Consider the following 12,138-nt stretch of genomic DNA (forward strand, 5'->3'; position numbering starts at 1 on the left):
TATAATCCCTCAGACACATTTAATTTCTTAAAGTTCTAAAAAGTAGAGGGGGCTCAGAAAGGTTCTGCCTTCTTACAGCCATTATTCCTTCAAGTTCTTACAGCATACTGATTTCACCTGGAACAGCTATTAACAACAGCTCTTAACTCCCCAGGCTTTTTTTTTTTCTTTCTTCTTTTCCCTTTTACTTTCAGTTCTTTCCAAAGAAAACTTTGCCTGCTTTTATACATTACAGGATATAACATTAAACAAATTGTAATTTCTTCCAGATAGGGTATGCAACATAAACCTATTAGAAACCTCAAATAATTCTTCATTTCCTTGCATGCTCCTGTTTCCCCCTTCAATAATTCCACATTATTTACATCTGTATTTTTGAGGGCATATACGAACAGGCAAAGAAAACAAAGCCAGCAGAATAAGCAATATAACACTCAACCAGTGTGTTAAAACTCCTTAAAGAAACAGTTTTGTTGATAAACATGCAAATACGTTATGTCAAAATAAGCTGATGTTCACAGAAGGTAGTTTTAACTTGAGTCTATTCTCAAAGGGCAATGAGTTCTCATTATTTACTTACAATTCTATAGATCGTATTTGCTCATCCTCATTTTTGTCTTTTTCCTGAAGACAGTGTTTCATGTTTTCCAAGCTGTTCATCAACTGCACAACTTCCTCCTTCAGACTTGCCTCTCGGTCATTTAATTCTTTCAGTTTTTCATCTGAACTGGCACATTTCTCTTGCAGAGCTACTGCATTACTTTCCAGATTTAAAATAATAGAGTCTTTTTCTTTAAGTACCTCTTTTAACTTTGTTACACTGTCATCTTTAGCTCTAAAATCCTCCAAGAGGCATTCAAGCTCTCTTATTTTTCCCTTGTAGCTGGTAACTTCCTCCTCAAACTGTGCAATTATTCTGTGATCTTCTGCAGCCAGTTTTTCAAAATCTTCGGTTTTCTTCTGGATTTGCTCTTGTAACTGATTCACAAGATCTTTTTCCTTTATGGACTGATGATCCTGATTTTCAATCTCATTTAGTTTACTTTTTAGTTGATTATTATAATTCTTAGTATCATCAAGTTCCTTCTTTAAGTCTTCAACTTGTTGAAGTAGTTCTTGAATCCGCTGACTTTTTTGTGAAGAAGCCTTTATAATATTTTTGCATTCTTCCCAAATGCTTTCAACACTGTAGTGAAAGGAGCTCTCCCATCTCAGATCTGCTGTAGAAGCAGTTTGGGACTGCATGCATACAAGACTCATTTGAGCTCTCTCTGGTTCATCCTTTTGAGAGTCTAAGGAATCTTTTAAATTAACTAAATCAACATCCATAGCGTAAGACTCTAAGTGACATTTATACAACTCATCTACTTTGGACTGCATTGTTTTAATTTGTAACACTTTATCAATTATTTTTTTTTTGGCACCTTCTACCTCATTATTCAGCTGAAAAATCTTTTCTTCTTGTTCTCTATTTATAGTTTTCTGTTTGTCCAATTCAGAAGCAATCTCCTGATAGTCAGCTCGACACTGGCGAAGTTCTTCACTTAAGCCAGAAGCCCTTTCTTCAGAAGCGGAGAGCTTGAGATGCAAATTTGCTATCTGCCCACTGAACTCTTCTTTTTTATTTTTTTCTTTTCTGCATTGTTCTTGAAGTACAGCTAGCTGACCTTCCAAGGTTTCAGTTCTTTCCTTCAGTGCTAGTATTTCTGCATAGTTCTCAGAAGTATTTTTCACGTATTTATTTCTCTTTTGCTCTAGAGAGTCCTCTTCCCAACTCTCCTTCGTATCTCCTAAAAAAAACAAACCAAAGATACCATACAGCTCAGGTTGATTAAAATCAATGGTACAAATCACTAGCAACACCAAACAGCAATTACTATATTGAGAACACTCACCATCTGAAAGCCACACCCTCATATCACACAGCATTTTGGATTCTTGAAGTAGTTAAAGCGCTCTGAATGGTTTAACATACAATAGGTGCCTCTTAGGCTTCTAGACATAGTTTGCCCCAAGAGGTATTCAGAAGCTCTGAAGAATACTTTGCCACGGCCTTATTGCAGCCTTCTACTTTGCACCACTAGTAGAAAAGTCTAGCTAGTTTTACTAACACGTAGCAATACCTATGAGCTAGATAACATTCACAGCTATATCTAGTTTCCACCTTCACCAAGTCAACAATCCCTTTAATACAGCCAGCAGTCACTCATCCTATATTTAGAAAAACAATGGTAACATATACTTCTCTTTCACATTCATTATCCCCTTAAAAAAAAAGCTAAAAATCCAGCACAGTTTTTCCCTTCATAAAAAGCTAAAAATGCAGCACAGTTTTTCCCTTTGTGTTCAAGTCCTTCCTCTCCTTTTTTCCATTGGTTTCTCAACTAGATATAAGGATAACTATTTATGCCCACACTTAATGAATTACATGTAATGTTCTCCCAGAAATACGTGCAACATTCCAACACAAACCCAAATTTCCGTAAATATATTGTTAGCCTAAAACTGTTTTTTCCCCAAAGTAATAATTGATTCTAACTTGTCACATGCATTTCACCATCTTCAAAATTGACTCTAGCTGTATTTTATACACAAATGTGTTTGAATCCAACTGTGTCCATTTAGTAACATGCATGCTGTTTTAGTCTTAAAATCAAGCCTGTCTCAAAGGATTAGGTCATCACAACTACATAGTCTAGGGAGATCCTATGGATTCTCGCAAGTACTGTAAAATAGAGTTTGGCAGTCATCTCACTTTGGGAGCATTAAGCACATAGATACATGTGTACTGCATGGAAACATCCTGAACAGATCCAACAAGTTTTATAGAGTCACTAACAAAAAGTCACACAGAAACATTAGCAGTAGCATTTTCCGTCTCAGTTCAGGTTTTGTTTTTTTGATTATTTTCTACAGTGATCAGATTACACAGGACATTTTTTTCTTCCTGCTTTTCTTTACCTTTTCTTTTCTGTTCTAAATAAACACATCAAGTGCTCTGGCTAGGTCAGACACAACAGCAGCTTTACTTTGGCTTGTAAAACCATGCTCCTAAATCCTACAAGATTAAAATTTTTGGATTGGGAGATTGTTTTCTCTGATAGCCCAGTTGTGTAGTCCCAAGAAAACACATCAGACAAAATACTACATTCTTCATACTGGACACAAATTTTTACATACTTCACTAAAAGGGAGAGGTGCCGAGGTGTCTGAAGACATATTTTGTGGTTTAAGTTGGCAAGATGAAAAAAGTATCAGACCTTAGTCCAACACCTATAGTGAGAAGGGTATGATCATTCACAAAGGGATTGAGATTTGATCTAGTAGGGACATTGACAATCATGCAGCACAGTTGGATAAACATTAGTGCAAGAAGATAACTGATATTCAATCCAGAAAATTTTCATGCAGGAAGCACTAAGGAAGAAAGAGACTCACTCCAAAACATGGGAGGCAAGTCCTAGAGAAAAGTACAAAAATCCTGAACTTCCAGACAAGATAACCTATTTTCTCCCAAAATAAACTTTGGTCATAGGCCACTGGCATATCTAGATTCCACAAGAAAACCATCATAATGCAGCTGTGCTCATTGTTTTATTGTGCCAAGCACGTTTAAAGAGAATGACTAAATTTAAGTATATACATTAATAAGTGTCATTGTTATGGAGCATCTAGCAACTCAATTTTTCAATCAGATGCCTTGTATTCTCAACATCTGAAAATAAACAGATTTAACATGACTGAATAGCCTGTTCCCAAAAAAATCTCAGTGCTGACATTAGCATGGATAGTTATCCACTGTAATTTCTTGTTTGAGAGGAGCTATCACCTTTCTATTTTTTGTTTGTTTAAATAAGCTTCAGTCATAAGATTATGACTAACCTACCACTATCTATCTAGTATATCAAGAAGTCTACATCAGCTTCATTTCCCACCCCCTTCCTGTAATGTTTATATAGATGGCACCATCAAATGGTCATGCTAGGACCCAATATTCATCCCAACCAAAGATGGTAAAGACAGATCAGAGATATGTCTGGTACAGATACAGAGGCTTCTCTTACGAGACACTTTAAGTCATACTTATTTGAACAAGTTGTACAAACACCAGAAATTCCTTACTGGAGTAAACAGCATCAGTTGAACTAGCCCAATATTTTACCTTCTTTTGCTACTGCTGGTAGACTCAGCCATTTCCTACGGACCTTTCCTGACAGGACAATTGGGTACGTTGGAGGAATTCGAGACTATACATCCCTGCTTAAACCTTTCAGTATCTATGTATGAACCTGTTGGTGGTTAAGCTTGTCTGCCTTTCCCACCTTCTAGGGTAGCAAATATTAGAAGTTTAGTATCCACTGCATGAAGTGCTTTGTTCCAGAAAATTAAGCTAAGCTTCTACTAGATACAAGGTTCCCTTTTTCTTTCGCTGTAGAATGTGATGAATGACAGTCCAGCATTCAGTTTATTCACCATCTGTATCCTCAGTTTTCTGATCATGTGAATTTGGCAAGTCTCCCTTTAGCATGTTTATCCCTCTTTATCAGGATAGGTATTTTCTGCTTCTTGTATCATATTTCTCTTCTTCTATCCCATCCTCACCCAAACAATGCCTGAAAGGTTTTCTTACTAGCACCTATTCTGCAGGAGGAAGGCAAGAAAGTAAGGGACACAAAGGGAAGACCTTACATTCTCCTTTTGCATATGCTTCCCATAGTTCTGTGAGAAACAAGCCCAGCTCTGCCCCAAAGTCAAATTACAGGCAGGCAGATCTTACAAATAGCATTTTGCACAAGTCAGTCCCTATACTAATAGACTTACATGACATAGATAACAGAAGTAGTGACGTCCTTGTAAGTTTCACCCTTATCCTTGAAGGTTTTCAACCACAGCTAGTTTATTCCTCTCATTCTAAAAAGACTGGCAAGCTCACAAGTAAAAAAAGGAAAGCAAAAAGACTGGAAGTGCAAACGTGAGAGCTGCATAAAATATGCCATCTATGGACTTAATTTTACTTCAGTTCAAGTAGAAAGCTGTTCTCCTTTGCCAGTGCTGTCACCTTGACCAGAGCTGGCATGTTCACAGCATGCATACGGAATGAAACATCAAATTTCACAGCACATACCGATTGTTCAGTCGCACAGTAAGTCATGGACATGTTTGATACTTGCTTAGACAATTTTAAAGAGCTTGAGCAGGAGATGCTATTTCACCCCCCAAGTCCAGCAACAGCAAGTTTTGCACAAAACAACTGTTAAGAAATTGCTTAAGAATGACAGCTGAGTCTGCAAGTACATTAACAGATAAGAAAAAGCAGCAAAATGCAACTTTAGAAAACTAACTTTTATTTTAAGCATTTAGCAGTGAACAGTATCACACCTTCTGCAAAACAGATGATATATATACACATAACAGTTACTTTAATTTACAGTTTAACATAGCAGATTTTTTCCTCACAATGTAGTGTTTACGCTTCACAACTTTTTGCTTCTGTTCTGGAATAGCAATCACAGTTTTTTGGGAGACCCCCTGTTGAGTGATGGTAGAAATTGTACCTTTCTTTGTAGGAGGCTCTTCTACAGCAGGCTTATTTTCAAAGCAACGTTTTCTTCCCACTTCCAATACAGTTTCCTCACTATCCTCAAGCTGGTCATTTTCAATCACTTCGTCAGGGTTCTCTTCTGACAATTTTCTTTTAATGGTAGTTACAGTGTTGTCCTGTGTTAAAATAAGATCAATCACTTTGAAGTTTTACAAAGTGAGGACTTACAAGGCTTAGTAATCTTTTATACACAAATATTTTTTTATCCTATCCAAAACTATCCGGGTGACAAGTACAGGGGTTGTCAGAGCAACAAGTCAGTTACATATCAGTTACTTAAACCAAAAGCAGGTACACCTCTCAGGTACAAATAAGCACAATCCTTTGCACTATACAGAAACCAGAGCAAGAGACTAGGAAACTACAAAATGCAAGACTTGCATGTAAGATGAGTTTGTTTACCACCCAAAACCAATTTCCAGTGTTCGAAAGAGTTGATGAAATTCCCCATTTATTCAAAGGACAAATGATCAGCTCTGCAAGCTTGTCACTTTATCATAGTTTTAACTGCCTTCAAAGCCAGAAATCATTTTTGTCATGACAGATCTGACGCAACTTTAAAGTCTAATCAGTTCTGTCATACATACTTTAAACTACATATTCGACTAAGAACAATTTTTTTAACTTGCCAGATGACAAGTGGCAAGCCATGCGGGTTGCCAAGGACCTATTACTCATGTTTAATTACTTTATTAAAAAAACATCCATAGAACAGACTTGAGGTTTGTGGTCATGTTTTAAGTTTCATGCCACAGTCTCGTAGAAACACTGGACAGAGTTGGAGACTTGCTCTTTGAAGTAGTAGTAACAGGAAGCAGTCATCAGAACTCTTATCACTTTTGGAGCATTGATACTATTGGAACGTGAAGTCACTGTGCAGCATGGAGAGGGAGTAGAAGATTAAGTATGGTCAAAGCCTAAAGTTTGTAGTGGAAGAGAGAAATCAGCGTGCTGCCTAAGTTTCACTTAAAAGGTTCTTAGAACTACTTCAGGTTACTGGCCATCAGAATCAAAAAAGACCAACCAAAACTAACTGCATGTTTTATTTTTTTTTAATCTGAATACAATTAGCCAAGCTCGTCTTCTGGCATTCAGCAGCCAGTAGTAGACTAGCCAGCTACAAGTTTTATTAATCACATCAAAAGCAGACATACCCTGGCCATCCACTTAGTTCAAACTCTGCTCAGTATATGAATATTATTGCTTTTCCTTTGAAGGTGTGCGTGCATAGTGGTGGTGGCGGGTGGAACACATTGATTTTTGTTGCCAATTTGCACAATCACTGTCCTTCTCACATTATTAACTTCTAACTTCAGCAAAAGGTCAAACTTAATTGAGGTAAAATCTCTTCCATCCAGGCAAAAATAGAGGAGGTAGTGACATAATCCCTCTATTCCTGCTGCTCAAGTCCTCCCAGTTTGAAGGGAGGTTTTCTTTCTTTAGAGCAGCTCTTCAGTCTCATCTACAGTCCTCCAATAACCCCAGATCACTGCTTCCAAAAATCCTATTTTTCAGATTCTCCTCCATTTTACTGTCACTTTAGTTTCAATGACAACTCAACTGCTACCATTTCAAGCAATCAGCAACAATATAGAAAAGAACTGTTTTCCCAAATAGTTAAGCTCATTACAAGCATGGATTTAGATTTTTTATATGAATACAATTGAGATGTCCAAGACTTACATAGTCTTTTACAGTTTCTTCTAAATGGGATATCAAATCTTGTAATCTCTTAATAACGTCATCTTTTTGTTCCACAATATCCATTAGTTCTTGAATCCTTTTATTCTGTGTATTCATTTTCTTGGAAAAGAAAGTAGTTGTCAGTGTTAAATTGTTGAACAATACCACACATTTAGAAGCAAGATCAGTTAAGCTAAGCTTGATATAAAAAAAGCTAGAAGCATACTACAGTAATATTTTAAACTACTGGAATTTTGTACTAAAACAAATAATTTTGCAGAAGTTTTTCCTTGAGAAAGTTACCTCAGTTGCTTCTTTAAGCTGCTCAGCAGACTCACCCAATTTAGCCATCTGCATTTCAAAGTCTGTAACAGGAAAAGAAGCCTGCATCAAATAGGCAGTCATTGCATAGTTTACTTAGTAATCCATTGTTCCAGATCTTCAGTAGTTTTTGCATAGATTCATTTATTGACATTGTTGACAATTTACAAGTGGGTTAGGGTTTTATTGAACAGAAGAATTGGGCCTTGCAGCTCCTATAAAATATAGATCCTGTCAAGTGACTTCTGAAATAATATGAGGCATTGCTACTTTTCCCTCTATGAATATTCCACAGGATATCTGAAAACGCTGCACCAGCAAAATGTGAAATGCAGGGATTACAAATTGATTCTTGGTTTCATGGTCATTAAGTTTGACATTTTACCCCTCAACTCAAAAGTCTGCAATTGACAGTTTAAAGTTTTGTCTTAAAAATGAAATAACCAAGGCCCACAGAATTGCTCAACCTGAACACATACAACAATTTGTTACCACTTCTATACATATGGTTTGGTTCCAAAACCCTGATCAACTGGATTATCATTTCTATTCTAGTCAGCCATTTCTTTTTTCTTTTTTTTTCCGTCCTCCTTTCACATCAGACTCCCACTCAGCTCACCTTTTGTTTTCTTTGCCAGCTCTTCTTCAGTTTTTATTAGTTCATTCGTTTTCTTTGTCAGCTCTTCTTTGGTCTTGGTCAGTTCAGTGGTAAGTTTTCCCAGCTGTTCTTCAAGCCAGCCTATAGCTTCCTGTGGATCCCCTAGCGACACAAGGTACTTGTGTGCTTCTTCTGCCTGCTTTCTGAGATCAGTGACATCATTCTGCAGAGAATCAATAATACCCTCAAAACCAATGTGGGTGCCTGACCTTATGCCATATTCTTCATCCTGAAAGATAATTTACATCCATTTAGAAATTGCAAATAATTACACAACAGCCATTATTTCTATGGAAAATTTGAAAAACCTTTATGAATGGAAACATAGAAGTACAGTTAATTCTGGCTTCAAAACCATTTTGTGAATTCACATACATTTTAATTGCCAGTTGCTGTCTACCTTAACACAAGCCTCCTGTATCAAGTAATAGCTACTTTATTTTTTATAACATTTAATGACCCACTGTCACATTTCTTTTTCTATCACCACAAAAGCATCCCCTCCACATGCCATATAAATGGTACTTGCATTTTTTTTTTTACTCAATGAGAATAATCAACGAACACAGCAAGTGAACACTTTTAGAAGGAATACATCTGAAATTTTCATTTATCAGTAAAAGTCTGTGAGGTCAAATAAGTTTGTGGCATCCTATCAGATTAAGTTGTACTTAAAACATTGACTTTATAGCTTTCCTCTTTTTTAAAAACAAAGTGTTCAAAACTCACAAAAGCTGGCCTCAAGTTAAGAGCCTTGTTATGGCTTAGTTGTAGATATAATTCTCATTGCTTCAGTTGTAGCTACAATAGCCTCAAGGGAAAGTCTCTGGGACCACACCAGTGCAGTCCATATATGGAGCCCAAGAAGTCAGCTTCAGATACCTTTTAAAAGGCATTTAATGCAATAGATTGTATACCATAATTGCAGCTTCACCCCCCCCAATTTCTTTGTATACTGTAATTTTTACTCTGTTGCAGAAATGCAGAAAACTCCAAAGATTCCTAAATGCATACTTGAGGTCAGCACCTACTCCTATTAAATGGGATAAATTTATCTTGCTGAGGATATAGTTACACAGCATGCAATTCCTTGAAGCCATCCTTCTAATCCTTGGGACATACCATGACTATAACAGGTAGCTAGTAAGAGGGATCTTATGGGGAAAGAGGGGGGGGGGGGATATAAAAATACCAGAGGTCCAGCTTGCTCACTGCAAGGCTGATCTTTTAATTTATTTTCTTCATCTGCATTTTTATTATAACCATTTACGAGTTCCTTGAAGATTTCCAGGCGTCTTTCAGAATTTTCTTCAAGCTGTTCTCGTTCTTGAGAAAGGCGCACTCTAGAGGAAGAAAAGTCAGTCAGCTAAAAGCTAGCCGATATGAGATGCTAAGTTACTAGTACAGCTGCCTAAAGATGTTTCCTTCTTTATTTTTGCACAACAGAGTTAACAAAACAGTGCTGCTACACCAAAATAAAAGTATATTTCCACACACTCCCCTGAGGGACAAGGGGGGAGACAAATACATACAGAGATTATGGATAGCACTTAACTACAGGCTTGTTTCCTAAGCTTCTTGAGCCAGAATACCCTTTTGAAGTATCAGTAAGACTGCAGTAACCAAAGAACTTGCAAGTGTCACACTGTCTATAGACATCCTATCAACAAAGCTCTTCTGTTAAAGAGCGCTCCACAGGAACCAACACACAGATTATACATACACAGCCCTACCCACCCCCACAAAATCCAAGCCTTTCCTACACAGCATTTTTGCTGATCTCATAGTCCAAACAAACCAATATATTAACAGATGCTCTAAGTCTACCAGAAAAGTGTAGTCTTTTATGGCCAAAGGAGTCAAAAAATAAGTGAATTTATTTTTAACCAGTAACTTTAAAACTACTTAAAGATAGCTTACTTGAAATCTCTTTCCTGCTCAGCAAAGTACTTGGCAAACTCTTGTGTCACTTCTTCACGAACTTTTAGTTCTAGCAGTAACTTATTCTTCTTTTCAGTAATAAGTCTGTTCTTCAACTCTTCTATGAGATTCAGCAGCATCTAGAATTACCATTAGTATTAATTTTTTCATTAAAAAAAGTTTCCCAGAAGGGAAATCTTTCCTATTCCTCAAATACTACAACAACACTTTACTCTTCCAAGTGGCAAAAGTTCTTCCAATTCTTTTATTAACTTATTTGTAAACAGGAGGATTCATGAATAGGTTGAAATATCTGTTTGGTACTAGCACAACTATTTATAAAAGTTTACACAGAGTGGGCATTTGCAAAGAGCATCAAGGGTTTTTGTTGTTTTTTTTTTTTACAAGAATTCTTGAAGTTGTCTTAAAACCAGGCTTAAGCTCCACAGGATTTAGCTTTTGTTTTCTAAATACTAATTTTTGGGGCCCTATTAATGAAACCCCCACACAACAGTTCTCTGTTCCCTCCTCCTTGTCTTCCCTAGAAGCAGCTAAAACTGTTGTTCCTTAAAGAAGTTTTCAGAATTTTCTTGTGCATAGCATACAAAGGAACAGTCTACTGTATTGCTAAAAACCAGGTAATACTTGCTGCACATTGACCATAGGTTACCAAAAGGAAAGAAAGCTAAATCTGCAACTCTTACTTTACTGCTCAGTCTGTACTTAGACACATTTCACAGCGTTTTCCCACAATAGGAACCAAGTTATGAGTAATCCCACTTTCAGTTCTTAATGCTCAATTCTTAACGTAGTCCTGGCACATACCATATATTTTTCTTCTCCAATAAGAACTTTATTTTCTTCATGTTTCTGCACTGCTGCTTCTCCTGATGTATAATGTTGTTCCTCCATCTCATCATCTTCAATCACATCTTCTAAGCTCCTGTCCCATAGGATAGTAGCTCTTTTCCTTGGCATTTTAGTATGACTACGTAATGATTCTTTTGCTGCTTTCTGGCCAAACGACTGATCTTGGGGAAGAACAGATGTGTCCATAACTAAAACCTACCCAGAAAATAAAGAACAAAGTCATCAGTACTTTTTTTAAACCTCTACTGACACTTCCAAGAGATACCTGTTACTTTCCTATAGGTCTCCTGAGCATGGTGCTCCTGCAGCCTATCCACTGTTTCGAGTCACTATGTAGAACAGTTCCCAACTAGAGTCCAAAGGAGTCACTTTATAGCCTAACCCTTCTTTGGATCCCAGGAACACCAAGTTTCACTAGCTCGACAACCTCCAAGACGGCTGCCGCCTCATGCGCCAGGATTTCTGTATTCCCTATAATTTGAGTTTCTTGTTCCATTATCCAAGTGCCATCCTACAAATTCTATTTCTTGAACAGCTGTATCATCCTTACAGTCTGCTCCTCCTGGTGGTGTACTTAACTGCTTATATGAGCCCACATTCCAAAGGCTTTGATTTATTGTCCTTTAAACATATCTGTCAACAGAAGTTTTCCATGGCTTCATTAAGCCATGGATACTTTCATCTTCCAACTTTGCCACAGTTATATCACTGCATTTACTGCTACTCATTCTGCTTAACCTCCACCTTCACACTGAAGCCTCTACGGACACAATGGTAGCCTTTCAAGCTCTTTGGTGTTCAACCTATTTTACTGATATTTCCAGTGAGCAGTATTCCAAATTAAGATAGCAGTAGTATATGGGGCAGCTAGAACTGCTCCTAGGTGAGGTCATGTTATGACTACAGAAGAAACATTTACCTAAATCTTAAGGAATTTCTTCCAAAACATACCAAGTGTCTTGTTAGGCTGGACATTTTATAGAAATTATTTATTTTTCAGCAGGAGATGCTCCCATGCCCACACTCCAAAGAAAAAAGTTGCAAGAAAGCCTTTTTAAAAAACAGGCTTTACAAGGAAATAAAG

General features: G+C 37.1%; 1 protein-coding gene across 2 annotated transcripts in view; it reads right to left on the reverse strand.

Annotated features, from left to right (window-relative positions):
* The window catches only part of KIF20B (kinesin family member 20B), a 43,313-nt gene that overhangs the window by 16,815 nt on the left and 14,360 nt on the right, over nt 1–12,138 (reverse strand). The window contains exons 13-20 of one of the 2 annotated variants that reach the window (XM_055721448.1): nt 11,010–11,249; nt 10,185–10,324; nt 9,457–9,607; nt 8,226–8,427; nt 7,589–7,650; nt 7,286–7,405; nt 5,556–5,718; nt 581–1,790 (exon numbers count right to left, since the gene is read on the reverse strand). In XM_055721448.1, coding sequence (XP_055577423.1) covers nt 581–1,790; nt 5,556–5,718; nt 7,286–7,405; nt 7,589–7,650; nt 8,226–8,427; nt 9,457–9,607; nt 10,185–10,324; nt 11,010–11,249 — 2,288 coding nt within the window. Of the gene's footprint in view, nt 1–580; nt 1,791–5,555; nt 5,719–7,285; nt 7,406–7,588; nt 7,651–8,225; nt 8,494–9,456; nt 9,608–10,184; nt 10,325–11,009; nt 11,250–12,138 lie in introns of both variants that reach the window. The other variant, XM_055721447.1, reaches the window with a different exon arrangement.

Source organism: Falco cherrug, chromosome 9 (assembly GCF_023634085.1).
Source record: "Falco cherrug isolate bFalChe1 chromosome 9, bFalChe1.pri, whole genome shotgun sequence".
Lineage (NCBI taxonomy): Eukaryota > Metazoa > Chordata > Aves > Falconiformes > Falconidae > Falco > Falco cherrug.